Below are 18,804 nucleotides of genomic sequence, written 5' to 3'. Positions count from 1 at the left end.
GTTTTCAGGAGAGGGTCTTTTGATCCCCAGAGGGGGTCACGACCCACAGGTTGAGAACCACTGCCCTAGGCCCAGACAATGGCTCTGTTAATGGAGAGGGTGAAGCACAGTGTCAACAGAGGCAGTAGAACCAGGAAACAAGCAAGAGATGACAGGTGGACTTCCTGGCTCATGGGGAAAGGCATGATCAGAGTGCAGAGCCTTTGGGCAGGTGGCTTCCTGGTGGAGTGGGGTGCCTCCTGGCACTTGTAGGCGGAACTAGGCTTGCTGACCCAGGAGCAAGAGAGCTGAACACCTTCGGGCCAAGGCTTAGCGGCAGAGTAGGGTATGTTGGCAGAAGTAAAAGAGCTTGGTAACAGTTGCCTGAGCAAGGCTGGGTGGAGGACCAGGAAAGCAAAGAGGTCAGAGAAAAGCCTACAAGTGAGCAGGGCTACGAAGAGACAATCCCGATTGAAGAACTGCATCCTGAGTTGTTCCTGATACTGATTCATAACCGATTACTTCCCTCATCCACCTCAGTACTGTGAATTTGGTCTGTAAATTCTGTGAAGCCATTGCAACAAATTATCAAACCCAGCAGGAAAGTAGAGAATACTTTGGTCCGTTGTTGGTGCCAGAATTGGTTAAAAAAAAAAAAAAAGGTGGAGAGCGGAGGTATGTCTGACCTTCACTTCCTAGAATCCGCCAAGCCTGGCCTGCTGGTCTTGATCCTCTTTCCCCCTTGTGAAGTCAGAGGCAGCCAGATCATTTTTCATGAACAATTATCAAAATATTTTTAAAGTTTGGTTACAGTAATGTGTGCTCCTTCATTAACACATTCAAAATAAAGGGCTAACAACTACTGCAATTTCAAATTCACATTGAGCCTAGAGGTGAGTTTGAAGCCTCTTCCTCATCTAGGATTTCTCTGGCTACAAAGTACCAGGTAATTACTAACACTTAAAAAGCTTTTTGCTCAAGAACCTAAGAAAATCCCCAAACCCATTGTCATCAAGTCCATCCTGACTCATGGTGACCCTCTCCCTGGGTTTCTGAGGCTGTCAATCTTTAGAGAAATGGTCAGCCTCAACTTTCTTCCACAGAGTAGCTGGTAGGTTTGAACCACCAGCCTTGCAGCTAGTTAGCAGTCCAGGGTTTACCCAACAGTGCCACTTAAGAGAAGACTAAATTTCAATGAGAGGTGAGTGAAAATAAAAACAAGAGGATTTCCAAAAAAGTTATGGGGAAATTCCACTGCCGTGCAATCCCGTTTTTCCACTAACTTTGAAGGCCACTTGTATGTCTATTTCCTCCCTCCCTATCTGGGCCCACAAACACCCAGAATTCCACATCCTCCATTAACGAACCCCTGATTACAGATGGGCAGGGAGGAGAAAACCAACGTAGACTGGGCTTTATATCCTCTTCGCTATTTAATCCTTAATTTAATCCTGGGAGAGATGTGCTATTACCTAGTTTTACGGAGGGGCTGGTTGTGTGGGGCTCAGAGAAGTTAGAGGATTTCTCCACACTCACTCGGGCTGAGCTCTGAAGCCACTTGTTGCCTCTCCACACAGAGCTGCTGCCTCCCATCAAGGGCACAGCCACAGAGGGAGGCCCCTGGTCCCCCACCCTGCGACCTGTGGGGTTTGGAAAGTGTGACAGGAGAGGGATGGCCCTTGGAATCACACACACTCAGTTATTTTTATCTCCAGTTTATTATTTTTTTTAGACTAAGAGCAGAGTATGAAAGTCACAGCCAAAGCACTTGAAAAAGGCCCAGAGGATGGGTGGGGCCACATCGGGTGGGCAGGACAGGTCCTGGGAGTCAGGTGGCTCGAAGGGGGTGGGGTTGGGGGGGGTGTTGTCTCACGTCTCTGAAAGTGTCTGTGCGTTGCATAGGTCCTGTCTTCACGGAAGACAAAAGAGGGGCCAGGGGATCCCCCCCGGGGGGGGGGGCCTAGCCTGGAGGGGAAGGGGTCTGAAGCTCTCCAAGGGGAAGTCAAGGGAGGTCAGGAGGTTGAGGAGGGGGAGGGAGTCTGTCTGTCTGTACATTATATATAGAGATATAGAGTCTGTACATGCCTGCCCGGCACCCCAATGCCCACCCCTTGCCACCCTAGTCCACGGCCTGCCCCCCAGGGTGTCAATTGTAAACTTGGATTCAATCCAAACCACAATCCTGGAGGTGGGAGTGGGGGGAGGAGGACGTGCTTATTGCTGTAAACAGGGGAAGGGGGCAGCGGGTGGTGCCACCCCCTCGCCCATCTAGTCCCCTCCCCATGTTCTGCCCTGGAGGGGAGAGTGGGGGTACCCCCAGACTTGGATATGCTCTCTCTAGGGCACATTCGCCTCTCTGGGAGGTCAGAAGGGGAGGATACCAGGGGGGGCAGGGAAAGTACCGGTGGGCAGGGAGTCCTGAGCACTGCCCATTGTGGCCCCAATTTGGTACCAAACATCACCAGGCCACCCAGGACCTGTGGACGTCCCTGCACCTGGTCCACTACAGTGCTTGCCTGGAGAGAGAGGAAAAAGGGGGCAGGCACAGGTGTATGGTGCATACCCCACTTCCAGCCATGGGGGACGGGGTCCAGGCCCCACAGTTTGGCTTTAAGAGGCCCAAAGCGCCCTGCTCCTTCCCAGTCCCGCCCCATCTCTCCCTGCCCAGGGAAGTACAGAGCTAGGAGGCCCAGAGCGTCATGAGGAAGAAGGCGATGCCCATGGCCAGAGGCAGGTGTTCCCGCTTGGGGCTGGTCCCGCTGATGCTCTTCTCAAGCTTGGGCACCTGGCGGTTCTCGCCCTCAAAGTCCTCTGTGGACGAAAGAAGAGACGGACTGGTGAGGCTTGGGCGGCGAGCCGGGGCGGGGCACGCGGCAGCGGCAGCAGCAGTGGGCCTGGGGACGTGACCACCCAGGGGCAGGCAGGGTCGCTGGCCCGGTCAGTGAAGGCATGCGAGGTGAGCAGGCACCGGGGAGGGGGCTGCGGTTTTAGCAGTGGCCACCAGAGGGCGCTGCGCAGACTCACCCAGCACGTTGATCTTCACATTAGGGCCCATGGTGAACTGGGGGAGAGTGGGGACCGGCTTCTCCCCGGAGTGCGATGCTGCGGGGTGGGGTGCGGGTGGGGAGAGAGGAGGGGAGAGTCAGGGCCAGGATCCCTCCCTCCGCTACAGCTGGGGAGCGAGCCCCTCCCCTCGCCTGTGCCCTCCGCCCCCACCCCCAGGAAGTCGGAATGGGAGCCCCAAAGCGGGGAGCTGAGGATGCGGGCGCGGCTGGGAGCCGGTTATACTCACTGGAGGCGCAGCAGACGAACACCTTCATCCTCAGACACTTCCAGTGCAGGTGGGTGGGCGTGGCTGGGGAGGAGACTGGGCCTGAGTCTCGCTCCCCGGATTCCCACCCGCCCCGTGCCCTCAGCTCGGACACTCCCCGCGCCCCCCACCCCCACAGAGCGCCTCCAGGGCAACCTCCTTCGGTAACTCCTGCCCTTTGGACCTCCATCGCTAGGGCTAGAAGCCTCTTGGAAGTGTCCCGCACGGATGCACTGACACTGCGGCCCAGACATGGGCTGTCCCCCCAAACCCCTCCATCAGCCTCTGGTCCAGCGGCTGAGCCCGAGGGCCTCCACCCCCGCCGCTCATCCTGGGGCCTCACGCCGAGGCCCAGGGAGCTGGCGCCCCGCCGCCCTGAGGCTCCGCCCCCTATCTGGCGCTGCCCCGCCCCGCCGCCCTGAGGCTCCGCCCCCTATCTGGCGCTGCCCCGCCCCGCCGCCCTGAGGCTCCGCCCCCTATCTGGCGCTGTCCCGCCCCGCCGCCCTGAGGCTCCGCCCCCTATCTGGCGCTGTCCCGCCCCGCCGCCCTGAGGCTCCGCCCCCTAACTGGCGCTGTCCCGCCCCGGCCGCGCGCCCCGCCCCGCCCCGCCCCGCCCCGCCGGCAGGCAGGCAGGCACTCACAGATGTAATAGTACTCGTGGCCGGCGTGGAACTCGTAGCCCAGCGAGAAGGCGCTGTAGCGCTGGAACTTCTCCGAGAACTTGATGGGACTGTGGGGGGCGTGCGGCCGGTTGCACTCCCAGCGCTTGAAGCCTTGGCTGGCGTTGCAGGTGTGGTAGCCCGCCTGGCTCACCATGTAGAGCACATACTGCTCCGCCCCGCCCCCGGGGCCCGGCCCCGCCCCCGGGCCCACCCCCGAGCTGTTGTAGTGCGGGCAGTAAATATCCAGGTAATCGTTCACGTTCACTTGCACGGTGTAGCCCTCTCGCCGCAGACTGGGGGGGAGGGGGGAGGAGGAAGCGAGTCAGAACGAAGAAACCCCAAAGCCGACGCGCTTTCCACTTGGCCGCTCCGCAGACCTTACCCAAAGTCCCCGTAGGGACACCGCCCCCCCCCCCGTTTTCCTCGGATAACCTCTCTTCTCAAACCCGAGTCTGGTCGCCAGGACCCTAGTGGCGCAGCACCACTACCACCCTCGCTACCCTTCCGTGCCCTCGCCCTCGGGTTCTGTCCTTCCCCTGGCGGCCACCAGAGGGTAGCAAAGGCGCAGGGAAGGCCGGCCCTGTCACCGAAGGAAGAGGCGGGAGGAGAGGGGAAAAGGAACCTATGCTTTGGTTACCACAGAAACGGCGCAGGCCCCAGCGACTCCCAGACCCAGGCCCGGATTTCCTCCGTCCATCCCCCATAATTCACCGGCGGGGAGGAGGAATAGGAGGATTGGAAAGGAAGGGTGAGAGTGGGAGGGGTCCCTTCTGAGGGCCAGCACCCCTCCATCTCCTCTCCCAGCATGCTTCCTTGCTGCTGCCAGCCCACCCCCAAGGCCAGTCCAACAGGACCTGCCCTCTTACATACACAGGCATGGCAGCTTCATGCATATACATGCACAAGTTCTATGGCACACACACAAATATGTCCACCGCCCACTCGTAGGCGGCATCCACAGAAAAGCTAGACAGGATGTGTGCTGGGCTGGCATGCTGATGTTGGTCGACCCCCACCTGCCCTCCAACAGGCCCCTCTAGGGCAGTCCCCTTCAGCAGCTCCCCGGCTTCCTAGCAGCCCCTTTACAACGTCCTAGAAGCCCCCCTGGAATGTTCCTCACAGAAACACGGATATTATAACCCAAACTCGGACTGTCCCCCAAAACCCTTCTCTCTGCCTCACAACCCTGTCTGAGCTGAAACTATGAGACTCCAGTCTCCACAACATGCCCTGGGGTCGGTCTCTCTCTCTCTCTCTCTCTCTCTCTCTCTCTCTCTCTCTCTCTCTGACCTCTGCACTTTTAGTACCACAAACATCCACTGACCTCCCCCCTAAGGCCATGGGCAAATTGTACTGTGAGGTTCCACCGGTCCAGTCCGTTCTGACCCACATGGACCCAGAATACAACTCTGCCCAGTCCTGGGCCATCCTCACCACCATTGCTGCCGCCACTCCTTGAGGGGCTGCCTCTTTTGAAGACCCTCTACCACAAACAGTGAAGTCCCCAATACACTGACACAGCTGATAAGGGTGTGACAGTGATGGCACTCAGCACTGAGGCCCCATGGCCATCCATCATGCCGACCAATCCACACTTCCGCCTCATTGCACACCTTCTTCAACCTGGGCACCGCTGGCTGCCTCTGTGATGATGGCAGAGATGGGCATAGTGCCCAGACAAGATGGCTGTGCCTTACTTCCTGATCCTACATGGGGCAGAGTGGCAGGTGCTGAGTCCCCAGGGCTGGGGGTGGGTCCTGAGTGGGGTGAGGATAGGGGAAATCTCTGAGAAAATAATTCAGAGAAGTGGGCAGGGGGGTGGGTCCCCTAGCTTCCTTGGGCATAGGAATGCACACATCTTGGCAGTGGCAGTGAGGGAGTCAGGTGGACAAAGGAAGGTATGGGGGTACTTGGCAGTCATCACACCACAGGGGTCCCTAGTCCCTGGGAACTCCCTGAGGGGAGGAGCTGGCTTTCTCTAGCCCCAGACACTGCCCAGCTCCACAGCAGTAATTAGATTCCCGAGCAAGAGGAACTGGGAGGGCCTGTGCTTGAGGTGGGGCCTTGAAGCTCCCTCCTCACCTCACCCTTCTTCTCTGACCTGGCCTGCTGCCCCCTCCCCAGACACCCTGCTCCAGGCCTGGTGATGAGACAGGTGAGAGCTAGTATTGGGCACTCCATTAAGAATGGGCACAGCCTCCTGAGTCATCAGGAATGCCACCAGCCCCACTCGGTTCCCATGGGAGTGATAGGTCACTCAGGCCCCTCCCTGGCCCTGGTACTCTGGTGGGCAGGAGTCTCAGCCTAGGGCGCTGGGAGCAGGCAAACAGGTTAGACAAGGCCGGGCTCCCAGCCACCACCCTGCCTGCCTTTCCATCCCGACCCCCAGAGTCCCCTCAGGCTTTGAGGAGGGGGCCACTGACAGGAGAGGTCAGGCCTGAAGCAGCTGCATAGTCACCCTGGGATCTCTGTTCTTCAGCTTCACCCAGATTTCCCACTCCAAAGTAGCCCCTTGCAGCTCCACCCCTAAGTCCCCCTATCACACACACACCCCACTCTAGCAGGCTGGGCATATGCCTAAACAAGAGCTATTCTATGGGTGCCTCAGTTTCCTCAATGAGGTGGGGCGGGAACCTTTGAGAAAGGTTGCTGGATGAACACAAATGAAGGAAGGTCACTTCTTACCCATCCCTGTGTAGTGTGGCAGCAATAGCCCTTGAAATAACACACACACACACACACACACACAAGAAAGAAAGAAAGAAAAGATTGAAGAAACGCGGGCGCGTGGCTCTTAGAATGCTGGGCCCAGTCCGCATGTGACCCACAAGTGGCAGAGGGGCTGGTGCTGAAACTCCTGGGAGACAGGGCTGGCTGAGGCTCTTTAATTGAATCTGTCAGCCACCCTCGCCCAGGCAGTGACAAGGGAGGTGCCGCTAGTTGGATCGAAGCTCCGCAGATAACTCCGCCTCCAGAGCCGCACCCCCCACCTCGAGCCGCACCCCCCACCTCCGGGAGGGGTTGGGATTGGGGCCTGGGATGTGCCTTGTCCCTGGAAACAATTCTCTATTCTTCTCTCCTCCCTCCTCGACTAGCCTCCCACCTCTCGCTGAAAGGCGAGTGTCGACATACCCCACCTGGCGGGGGTGCACCTCTCACTCCGTTAGATCGATTTCTGGGCCTGCACAGGGCAGGTCCCACGCAGCCCTCCAGGGCCTGGGGGGGCGGGGCAAAGCAAGCCTCTCCCCCCGGGGCAATTAGGGCAGGTAAACAGGGTGTCTAACAAGACCAGGGAGTGGGGAAAGGACCCGAGGGGCCTGCCTGGTTAAATCTCGCTCTGCCTCCCTGCGCGCAGGGGCGAAGGGAACTGGAGCAGGTTGTAGAGAGACGGGACCCTTGCCCTCCTCCCCTCCAGCGCGCGCGCCCCCGAGGCTGCGCGCCGCTGTTCCGCCAGGCGAGGCCAGACCACGTGTGCGCGGCGTGGAGTCCTCGCGCTGGGGCTGCGGGCGGGCGGAGGCGGGGGGGGGGGGGGAGCGCTACCGCGAAGCGCGTGCACGCGACTGACACCCCCGCGCCCCTCGGCCGCCCTCGGTCGCGGTGCCCCTGCGGGCCAGGCCCCGCCATCCTAGGCCCAGGCTTGGGGCTTCCCCGACCCGCGTCGTGTAGGGGAGAATCAGCGCTCCCGACACCCCCGCCCCTCCTCCCTGCGACAGCGGCGGCGGCGGCGAAGGTTTATTGATCTGCAGCGGCGGAGAGGAGCGAGAGACCCGCCGAAAGCGAGACACACAGAGACGAAGGGAGAGACACACAGACGGAGCGGGGAGATCCACAGAGACGAGATCCAGAGAGGAGATGGGGCGTGGGTCACAGCCAGCGGGGGGAAACCATAATCCCAGAGACAGGGCAGAGATTGAGCCCGGAGAGAGACCTTGGGAAAGGGAGAGACAGCGAGGCAGGTCCAGAGAGGCCCACAGACAGCAGAGACGGGTGACAGAGAAGAGGTGCAGGGCAGAGAATTGGGTGACAGGGAAGAAAATAGAGGGAGAGACCACTGGGAACACGGTGCAGCTTCAATAAATATGTGTTGAATGAATATATGAATGAAAGAGACATCGGCAACAGAAGCAGTTCAGAGATAGCGAGACAGGGAAGGAGACACCCAGAGAGAGACCTTCTATAAGCTTTGTGAGACAGAGGCGAATCCCAACACTCACTTCTGCAAAGAAATCAAACACAGCTGATGGGGCATACATTTGGCCACTGGCCAGCGCCCCCCAAGTTCAATGCCGGGTAGTGGGACCCCTTAACCTCACACTCTCAGGGTCCCCCTCATCTTATTAGTCTCCTCATCCCTAGGCCCTGGACCAGACTGGAAGCAGGTCTCGCCCATTTCGGGGGACCAAATGGGAGGGCTGAGTTGGGACTAGGGGGCGAGGTCGTGGCCGCTGTGCAGGGCACTACCCCCAGGTCTGTCAAAAAGGGCCGCCGCACGTGTCCCACTAGCACCCTCCCACGTGACCTCTGGAGGCGGGGTCGCAAGACCCTCCCCACGTGACCCCAAGGGGCACAGACCCTCCGCACGTGATGGGGGGTGGGTGGGAGCCGGGAGCCCTGCTCACGTGACCGGGGGGAGGGGTGCGGGAGCCTGTGGCTGGGCCCGGCCCCGCCCCCAGCTCCCCGGCCTTCTCCACTCCCGGCTCCGGAGCACGTCGCTCTCACGATTTATGGGGCCGCGGCTGCCGCAGTGAGGGAGCCGGGGAGCCCGGCGCAGCGGCAACAAAGGCCGGGGAAGCGAGGCGGGGGCGGCGACGGCCTCCCAGTCCAGTGCGCGCCCCCTCCTACCTGCGCTGGTCCTAGCGGGCGAGGGAGTGGGAGGGCCGAGGATACTCCAGGCACCCGGGCTCCCCCACCCCCTCCTGGGCTTTCACCTGCGCCCAGGTGTATGCGGGGGAGGGGAACCTGATCGACTCACCCCCCCTGCCATTCTCACATCCCCCTGGCTCCGGCTTCCCTAAAGAAGCTTGGGGGTGCCCCGATAGTGGCGGAGAATCTAGAGACCCTCACCTTGACGCTCTCGACTGCCCGCCAGATTCTAGTAGGGTGGAGGGGCAGACGTGTGAGTCTGGGGGAGAGGTAGGAGCCAGAAAGAGCAGAGGAGTCAGCCATCGCGCCCCCCGGAGTGCTCCGAGTTCCGCTGGAGGTGGGGGGGAGGGACCAAATCCCCACTCCCGGGGTTTCCATGGGAAGCGAGAGGGGGGCGTCGTTGGCTCATCCCCACCCCCAGTCTGACACTCCGGGCGCGAGGAAAGAGAGGGGGAGGCGCGGAGCCCCAAACAACAAAGAGCGAAGCGACGAGCAGCAGCCCCTCCCCCGGGAGGTTGGGGGTCGCGGCCGCCGGCCCTCTCAGCCCCCTCCCCTGGGGCCTCCCCATTTGCTCCAGAGTCGTCCCCAGGGTGGGGAGCCAGAGGCAGTGCGACCGCCGCCGCCCGGGCAGGTGTGACAGTGACCCCCGTGTCCCCGGGGAACCCCCCCCCCAGCCCACATAGACACATACGGAGGCGGCCGGGGTGATACACACAGCGGCTCGGCGGGGAGGAGAAGACAAGGGCAGCGAGGATCCAGCCGACTGAGGACCCGGCCCCGCCGCCGGCACCCGGCCGCCGCGCCACACACCCCGGGTAACCACACGGCCGCCCTGACACCCGCCCAGACCGCGGTGGCGCCGACAACCACCCAGCCCAGACGCGGCCGGCCACGCGGACACTGACCGCAGCCCCCTCCCCGACCTGCCGCCCGCTCCCACCCACAGGCGATCGCCGACGCAGACACACAAATCACACACTCAGACACACACGCACACTGACAGCCGCGCACGCCCGCTCACACTTGGAGCCACACGCCGTCCCCAGCCCGGGCGTGTGTGTGTGTGTGTGACACGCCGACAGCTCCTGCCTCCTTTCCTCGCGAAGGTATTCCACATTTCTATCCTAACCAAGAGGCACTCCCAGGGACCCCCAACTCGGCCGCCCGGCCCTAGCTCACCCCAACCTGGCGCATCCCTCCCTACACCCAGGACACCCATTTGCCTTCGCTCTTGGGGAGGTCCTCTTAGCCGTACTCCCGGTCTCAGCTGTGGACCCTACTTTTAAGGGCAGGAGACCTAGACAAAACCTCTTGATACCCTCTAGGCCGAAAACAGGTCAGCCGTGAGCCCCCCAACTGCGGCGGCCTACCCCCAGTGCACGGGCACCCCCAACCCCCCACCCCCCGCTGAAAGGGCTGAGGAGGTGGGAGGGCTGTCGGACCGTTGTAGCAATTCCAGAGGCGGGAGTGAGGAGAAGCCACGGTGGGGTGGGGGATCCCCAAGCAGCCTCCCCCGCACGGCCGAGCCTTTATCACTATACACCAACAGCCTTGCTCAGACACCCCTCGAGTTTCCCAGACGCCCACCGTGAGCGTTCCCCTTCCCCTCGCCTCCCAGCCCCCAGCTGTGGTTTCCCTAGACCTCCACCCCGGGTTCCCCCAGGACTTCTGCAGCCCACCAGCTCCCCCTCTCAGCGCCTCGGGACGCTCGCGCTGCCCGGGCCCCCGACTCACTGCTGGTTGGAGCTGTTCCAGTACACCGCATGCCGGTTTCCCAGAGCCCCCCCAGGCCCCTGGGCCAGCAGCGGCAGCAGCGGCACGGGCACGAGCAGCAGCAGCAGCAGCAGCGGAGCCGCCGCCATCCCCGGAGCCGCCGCCGCCGCCGCCCCCCGACTGAGCCCCGCGCTCCCGGCTTCTAGGCTTCCCAGCTCCCTGCCGCCGCCGCCGCCGGCCCCCAGCCCTAGGCCACGCCCCCAACCCGCCCCTCCGCCCTCCGGGGCGCGCCCCGCCTCTAGCGCGCTCCCGCCAGGCCCCGCCTCGCCCGGAGCGGGAGCGCGCGGCCCGTGGGAGGAGGGAACAGAGCTGATCACTCAGGGACAAGCCAGCGCACTCCTGATCTCTCTCTCTCTCTCTATCTCTCTCTCTCTCTCTCCCTCGCTGGTCTCTCTCTCTCTCTCTCTCTCTCTCTCTCTCTCTCTCTCTCTCTCTCTCTCTCTCTCTCTCTCTCTCTCTCTCTCTCTCCTTGGTCTCTCTCTCTCTCCCTGGTTTCTCTCTCTCTCTCTCTCTCCCTCCCTGGTGTCTCTCTCTGTCTCTTTTTCTTTCGCCCAGGAGAAAGGTTAGGGAACCCATGATAGCAGTTTCTTGTGAGTGCATCTCTGGCAGGGAGCAAAGCTGACATCAAAAGAAGCTGGGGGTCTTAGCATTTCTTACGAAGAAGTAGGACAAGAACCCCCTCCTTTCTGAACAGTCTGGCCTTCCATGCCCCCTCTTCTCGTGTGTATTAGGAGTCAGGTGTGCACAGAAGGGCGGCAGAGAAACCCACAGCTGGTACCAAGGACCCGACAGCTGGTGGCCTGAAGTCCCCAGCTGGCCATGAGACTAGTTTTTTGTGTTTTTTTTTGCAGGTGGGGTGGAGGAGTTCAGCCTCAAAGCACATCAATACGATGAAGGGGGTGGGGGGCCTGGTAGGCACTTTTTAAGTCCAGAACCTAAGGTGGAGAAAGGGGCTGAGGAAAGAGTGGGGAGTACAGACTTCTTCGCTCACATGCCGGGCTGGGCCCCTCCCAGGCCAGCCAAAGGTGTCCCCAGGCATCCTCCCTCCCACTTCGCAGACACTGACACCCAGGGCAGAGCACCTGGCATTCCAGCTCTCTCCACAGTCATTGTCCCACTGTGAAACCGGGCAAAGGCATCAGACACAGGAAGCCACAGATACCCAGAGGCAAAGCACAAAACAGGCACTGGACACACAGGCACTACAGACACCGAGGGAAAACACACACACACACACACACGCGCGCACAGACAACTAGACAAAGAGAGACTTAGAGACACAATCAGCACGTACATTCATGGAGCCAAAGGCGGGTACTCCCAGACACACGTAACGCATGATGGACTCCCACAAATCAACCCACAAGCACCTCTTGACCCACTGACATCTCTCCTCCAAACATTCCTCCTCTCCTCCTTTGCCTTCTCTTGTCTGTTTCTAGAAAGTAGAGGGTAAAGGAATGGACCCAGACCCCTTCTCCTTGGGTGAGGCCCTGCCTGAGAGACCAGGCAGAACCAGGCTTCAGACTGGGTTCTTAGAGCTCACACACCTAGAGCCTGTGTTTTGTGACTCTAGGAAAAGAGAGGACACATATGCACCCTATATCTGGTTATCCCTGCCAAGCTGGTCACAAGTCTGCCACAGGGGCTGAGGAGGGGGAAGGGCAATGCCATCACAGTAGGTTTCCTGCTTAGCTGCTGCCAGGCAAAAGCAGGCTCTGTCCTCCCTGGGCCCCCCTCTGCCTCTGGAGATCACCGCTCCCTTCTCAAGAGTCAGAAAATAAATTAGGCCCCTAGGGGTGGGAATGGGGGACTTTGCAAACAGTTCTCCTTTCCCCCAGACTCCTCAGCCGTAGGGAGATTTATTTCACCCCATGATACTAACCTGCCTGTCCAGGTGCCACAGATCATGTGCTCCCTGCTCCAAGCGGATCGGCCTTTCTCTGTAGTGCCCATAGTTGGCAGAGAGGTTGCTCACATCCATAGTGAGCGGACACTTCCTTTTCGGTCTCGAACTTTGCATTCCCCTTTAGAAGCCTAAAACCCCCTGTGTACAATAGAATATGGGTTCCGTTTAAGGGTCTGGGTCCTTGTCTCTTTAGCACTGAGCGCATCCACCCCTCAGCCCCTATATAATAATTGAGTTCTCTCTACAATCTGGTGCCTTCACTACAGGGTTGAAGGCGCTCTCTCTATAGGGCCCAGGTCTCTGTCCATGGAAGCAGATGCTCTGCCTAGCTGGCCCTCTGTCCACAGGGATGCTCACTGGGCTAGGCCTTGGAGGGAAATAGAAAAAAGCATCCCTTTATGAAGACCCAATGCCTAGGGTGCACTTCTTGGCAAGTGGTATCTGTTTAACAACCAAGGTGCTCTTCCTTCAGTGGGAGGTGGCCCTATATGTTTCCTTATCCTGGTGAGGAAGCCTGGGCTGATGTCAGCATCTACTGGCCCCCAGGGTGGCTCCTTTGTGCCAGGCACAAATGGAGTAACTCTATGCTCTCCTCTCTAGGATATGTGCTTCTAGCTGTGATGCCCAGGCCTGTTTATAAGCCTCTACTCATGGGGTCTAGGTTTCTCAAGGGACAGAGTCTCTGTGGATAAACTCTGCATCCCAGGCCACATGCCTGGGACTGGATCTGAAGGCCTAGGCCTCTCACTGTGGCATCTGGGTCCTGGGAGGAGTCAGACCTTTGTCAATGAGATCTAGGTCTCTGTAACTGTGACTCAAACCCACTCAAACTGTGACCATGATTCATAGTAAGATGTTTTTCATCGCAATCCAGCACCAACTCGCGCGCACACAATGCACACACTCACACAGACACACGCTCTTACACATAACTGAAACAGAAGTGTCATGAAACAATACTCACCTTACTATTCAAGATTCCCTCTGAGGTTGGGTGCTTCCCTTAGAAATTAAAATACAGATTTTTTTCTTCTTTTTAAAACTGTCTGGCACCCAATCTAATCAAGTTTAGATTTCTGGATTTTACCAGGTACCTAAGGGAGCCCCAGAAGAAAGGCCTGGCGATCCACTTCTGAAAAACCAGCCCCTGAGAACCGGGTGGAGCCCAGTGCTGCTCTGACACAGGAGGGTCGCTCTGAGTCAGAATCCACTTGAAGGCTGCTGGCTCTGGGAATGAGTCACCGCCTTTCAGCTGCAACACCAGTGTCTAAGGCTGGGGCCTGAGCTTTTCAGAGCTGGGGTTCCTTCCAGGGACCTGGTTCTCCCTCTGGCTTCTGGTCTTTGGCCTCCTCACCAGCAGGCTCCGCCTGCCATTCCTCCGACCCCCATGCTTGCCAGACCACCGCATGGCTGTGTAGTCACCCCAGAGGCCCTGTGCAGAGGCTCCTGGGAACGCCCTGGCACAGGATCCTTGTCCCCACTCTCCTTTCCCCTCTGAGGCCAAGGAAGCAGGGAGCTGAGCAGGTCTGGGACCTGGGGAGCACTTGGGCTGTGTGGCCCAAGGTGGCTCCCAGGACAGTGGGTGGCAACCACAGAGCTGAGCTGCATTCAATAAATCATGGAGGCTAGGGCCTGGGGGAGGGGGAGGGCAGGAAGGAAGGAGGGGGGGGGGCGGATAAATAATTCATTAAACAAATAAACAAGGAGCCTGTGAGAGGGAGGATCGGGCATACGTGTGAGCAGAGAGGCAGCCGCCAGCTCCAGACATGAAATATTCACAGGTCTGCACCTCGCACAGGGCCCTCTGTGGCCCAGCCCAGGCCAGCTGTTGGTGTGGCCCTAACACTGAAACCTGGGTGCTGACCGGGGAGCGATGCATGTGCCTCCTGACCACCCAGTATGCATCCAGCCGCTGGCAAGCAGTTATACACATGCCTGTCAGCAAGGAGCCGGTGCACAGAGCAGGACCCAGGAAACCAGGGCACAGACTGAGCGCGTGGCCTGGGGTGTCATCACCTCTGACTCTCATCGTGCCTGGATCTCTAGAATGGGTCCGGTGAGTTCGGAAGCCAGGGGCCGGAGGCATCTCAGAAGTGACTCCCTGCAGCTGTGTGGGAGCCCCTGGGTGCCATTTGAGAACAAGGGAGAGGGAGACGGTCTGACTGAGCATGGAAAAGCATGGGCTTCGTTCCAGTGCCAGCTCTAGGACTCACCTTCTGGGACACGGCTTCCACATCTGTGAAATGGAGCTAATGATACCCTACCTCAAGGAGTTGGTTGTTAGGAGGATTGAAACCCACGTCTGGGGAGCACTGAACACAGTGCTGGAGACTCAAAGAGTGCTTGATTAATGGGACCTTCGCTATCCTTACTCTTCAGGGTTATCTGCTGAGGGAGGACTCCCCACCTGGACCAGCCCCAGGCTCCCATTTCCATTTGTTCTCCCCCATCTCCGAGCAGCCTGCTGACAGAGGTCACTCGGAGCTTGGTGTGAAGGTGGACGCGGTAAGAGAATGACAGGGGGTTTCCACCATGTGTGGAGACATGAAATGGAAAGAGAATGACATTGGTCCGTGAACATTCGGATACCCCCTCCTCTTGTACTAGCTGGAATGAGAAGAAGGGATGGTTAAGAAAGAGGTCCCCAACCTTGATGGTGTGGAGGGTGCGGCGGCCTTTGTTCTTCTCCTTCATTCCTCAAACTTGCCCCACATTCAGATTCTCTTCTCTCTCCACCAAAATGTAGCAAGTGGATATAAGGAACAGAGAGAACTGGGGGTCTCTGGGAGCAGTCCTCGCTGCCCAAGCTCTGGTCCTTGAGGGCTTCCCTGGCAGAGATGGCTGTGTCTGGGCAGAAAGCAGAGAGTGGCAGCCCAGAGTGAGTGGGGAGAATCTGGCTGGAGAGAGAGGCAGAGGGCCAGGGTGGAGAGTCTGGCTGCTTCCCAGAAAGCTCCAGCATTCCCCAGTCCTTGGTGTCCCCTGGAAAAGGTCCGCTCCCCAAGGTAGAGAGCCAGCAGACAGGTCTGAGCTGGTCTGCCCCTCCGCAGACAGAAGAGAAACAAGCTGGGAGAGGGGCCCCAAAATATTGTTGGGGAGTGGTGCTTGGAACCCCCATGTCTCTTCAGGGAAGCCAGGACCAGAGGGGCTAATGCCTGGGCACACCCCATCATAGCCTAGGGCTCAGCCACTTGCCTGCCTTGGACAGTCCACTGCTATTGGAGAGTGAGGGGTCTGAGTGCCCAGGTGTGAAGATGGTGCCTGCCCACCTCTTTCTTCCTAAGGAGTCAACATCAGTTCTCTCTTTCCCCTCCCCTGGGCTGGGCAGGTTCAGGCCAATCTGCTCAAGAACTTCACAGCAAACATTGATCTGTAATAACGCCACAATGTGTGTCCAGGAGGAGCAATTCCAGACGCAGAGAGATCCAGACAACACACACACACAACTTGAAAGGGCAGACACTGACAGTCCCCCAAACACAGCTAGACCTGGACCTTTGCTGCGGCCCGTAGGCAAGGTTGCCGGTCTATCCATTCCTGCCCTGCCTTAAATGTTGCCCTTCAGAACCCAAGGCTTCTCTGGCAGCTCATTTGCACACTTTCCCCATAGCGCTTTGTACATAGCTCTATGATCGCACTTGGGTTTGGTGTTATAAATATTGGCCAAGTCTTCTCCTCTGGCATTCCAAAGATTTCCCGAGGTCAGGGTTCTTGTTTTCTGTAAATGCGCACGTATCCCCAGCACTGCGCGTGCAGCCTAACATTTCGGGAGTAAATATAGTGAGCAAAAGAAGAAATGCATCTGACCGTGGACACCCATTCCCAGAATCCCTCAGAAGCACACAAGGTAATCAGTGCATGCTGTCCATGCTGCCTGGCCTTCTTGCCTCCTGCTCCTCCGACCTTACTGCTTCTCCATTTCCTCAAAAGGCCCTCTTTCCCCCTCCTCCCTCAGTCTGGGACCAAGAGCCTGAGTTCCACCTGAGACTTGGCAGGCAAGGTAAGGGTTAATGACACCTCATTAGTGTTTAATTGGAGGAAGGAAGCTGCCCTGGCACCAGACAGGTGGGCAGGTCTGCCCCTTGCTGAAACCAGGCATCCCTATTTCCAGCACCCTGCAGGAGTGTGTGGGTGATTTGGCCCTGGAGACCCTCAACCCAGCTGGGGCACCTGCCCCTGCCATTTGCTTTGCCAATTTAGTCTCTGAGCAGTACAGGCCAGCCCTTCCCATCTGTCAGCAAGCATCCTGAGGGAGAGGCCAACTCCTCACCCTGCCTCCTCTCACCATGTTTCACCTCCACTGGCCCAGGAGACACTGGAGGCAGGAGAGAGAGGTGGGTTGTGGGCTGAGCCAGGCAACAAGGGATGCATTAGGGATACAGGGGGTGGCAAGGCTGGGGATGTGATGTCTGCCCAATTAGACCTTAAATGAAGAGAATGCAAATAAGATGCAGACGATATGCAGATGAACACCAGGAATTCAGTATTGACATTCCGGGTGGCAGCAGCTCCTAGCCCAATACCCCAGTGCTGTCGCCAACACCCTGCTGCCAGTGGCACTGACCACTTAGAAAGGACTTCAAGAGGGTGGCAGGACCTGGTAAACTCAGTGCCACCAGCCTGCCCCGCCCCCCACTCCAAGTACCCACTCAAGCTGCCACAGCAGCTCCAGCAAAGACCACTCTCTGGGTTACGCTCGGACGCACCGTCGGTTGCTATGGGGACTCCCCTCCCCCACCAGGCCTGAACCAATGGGCATCACAGCTGATGACCTCATGCCCCAGGCCCCAGGGTTCTATTGGCTATTTGGGAGCCAGCGTGCACCCTCCTCAACTGCGTCACCACTGGGGATCCCCCGACGACGACCCCAGCTGGTCTGGCCCCCTCAAAGAAAGGCGCACCAGGAGCTCACCAATTGCTGAATGAATGAATAAGGGAGAGAAAGAGGGAAGTATTGAAAGGGAAGAACAAAAGAAAGGAGGTCACAGAGGGAAATAAAAAAAAGACCAAAATGTAAGGGCTTAGCCGTGAGGGAAAAAGAAAGATTTGCAGTCCCTGAAAGTGAGGAGCTGGCTGGTGGCAGAGGCGCAGACTCGGGCGCTCCTTCGGAACAGGGAGATGGGGTGAGGCAAAGATGAGGGACACTTTGTCATCTGTTCTGGAGAGACTGGGGCAGATCCAGCAAATTGAGGGCCCCACCCTCGGCTGCCTACCGCTGCTGAGTTTAGGGGAAATCGGTGACGCCCCAAAACTTGCAGGCCTGCCTAGCCTCCTGGAACCGCGCCCCAGAATGCGCCTCGAGGACTTCTCGTGGCCAGGGCCCGGTGCCCAGGAGACCGCCCAGTGCCTTCAGCTCGTCCAGCCCTAGCAGCCGCCTGGGCTCTCCGTGGGGACGCGCCCCGCCCGGGACGGCGGGAGGCGCCTGTGCCTGGCCCAGGCTGTGGAGAAAGTGTACGCAGGGAGAAGGCAGGCTCGGTCTGAGCATCTGCGACCTGGGGGCGTAGGGTGGGCTGAGTTTATGACGCCCTCATTCGTTCCCCAAGCCCAGCTCCTCGCGTAGGTCCGCCCTTGCGCCCGCCCGCAGGGAGCTGGGCTGCGGGCGAGGGCGTGCGTCCGTCCGTGTCCAGTGTGCGCGTCTGGCCGAGGGCGTGTGTCTAAGAGCGCCGAGAGCCGACTGGGCCCCATGTCTCTTTCGCACATGCGTTATCAGTTATCAGATCGCGCGCCAGCCCCAGACTCGGGAACGAGCGCCACCCCCCACCCCCGCCTCGGTTAGCAAAGAGGGGGGGTCGGGGCCGCTGGGAGCAGTGTGCGACCCTCAAAATTCTCCATCAAGGCCAGGGACTGGGAACTGTCGACCCGGTCCCAGGTTCCATTGGGAGGGGCGGAGGTAGCCGCACAGCCGGTTTCCATGGCAACATCTAGATTACATCCTGGAAGCGGGTAGAAATTGAATTCGAATCCAGGACTGGAAGTCGGAGTTTACAGCTTGGCACCTTCAGCTCCTGGCTGCAGGCTCTTGTCGGCGGCCCAGCCCCTCGCCCTGCTACAGATGTCTGCAGGGAGGGGTCTGACATGGGACTATGCAGGCACATGTACGGCAGATAGGGCATTTTCTCAAAGTGGCCCCAAATAGCAGGGAGGGGTCCACAGCTCCAGCCTGCCTTGCCTGCGGGCTTTCCGGACCCCCACCCTTGGAGCAATGGAATTAGGGGGAGCCACTACAGGACCTTAGTGGGGTGCTTGGTGGTAGTGGTGGATGGGCGGAGTGTTCCCACCGCTGATCAAGAGGTCAGGTTTGACCTGGGGAT

The 18,804-nt window shown here is 59.2% G+C and overlaps 1 protein-coding gene across 1 annotated transcript; it reads right to left on the bottom strand.

Annotated features, from left to right (window-relative positions):
• Nucleotides 1-1,694: 1,694 nt before the first annotated feature.
• On the bottom strand, nucleotides 1,695-10,676 carry EFNA3 (ephrin A3). The gene is made up of 8 exons (XM_075540756.1): nucleotides 10,549-10,676; nucleotides 9,016-9,043; nucleotides 7,605-7,691; nucleotides 7,273-7,451; nucleotides 3,931-4,244; nucleotides 3,272-3,334; nucleotides 3,004-3,081; nucleotides 1,695-2,790 (listed from the first exon to the last, which is right to left on the bottom strand). Exons 1-8 carry the CDS (start codon nucleotides 10,674-10,676, stop codon nucleotides 2,660-2,662), a joined length of 1,008 nt encoding a protein of 335 aa, XP_075396871.1. The 3' UTR covers nucleotides 1,695-2,659.
• Between the last annotated feature and the right edge of the window lie 8,128 nt (nucleotides 10,677-18,804).

Source organism: Tenrec ecaudatus, chromosome 1 (assembly GCF_050624435.1).
Source record: "Tenrec ecaudatus isolate mTenEca1 chromosome 1, mTenEca1.hap1, whole genome shotgun sequence".
Classification (NCBI taxonomy): Eukaryota; Metazoa; Chordata; class Mammalia; order Afrosoricida; family Tenrecidae; genus Tenrec; species Tenrec ecaudatus.
The sequence above is the reverse complement of the archived record's forward strand: the minus strand, read 5'-3'. Positions and strand labels throughout refer to the sequence as shown.

Coding starts and splice junctions, on each gene's coding strand:
- EFNA3 (XM_075540756.1), bottom strand. CDS start 10,676: ATGGCGGCGGCTCCGCTGCTGCTGCTGCTGCTGCTCGTGCCCGTGCCG. Junction 7,452..7,604: donor TTCTCCCCTACACGACGCGG/GTCGGGGAAGCC, acceptor GCCCGCCCGCAG/CCCCAGCGCGAGGACTCCAC. Junction 2,791..3,003: donor TGTGAAGATCAACGTGCTGG/GTGAGTCTGCGC, acceptor TTTCGTCCACAG/AGGACTTTGAGGGCGAGAAC.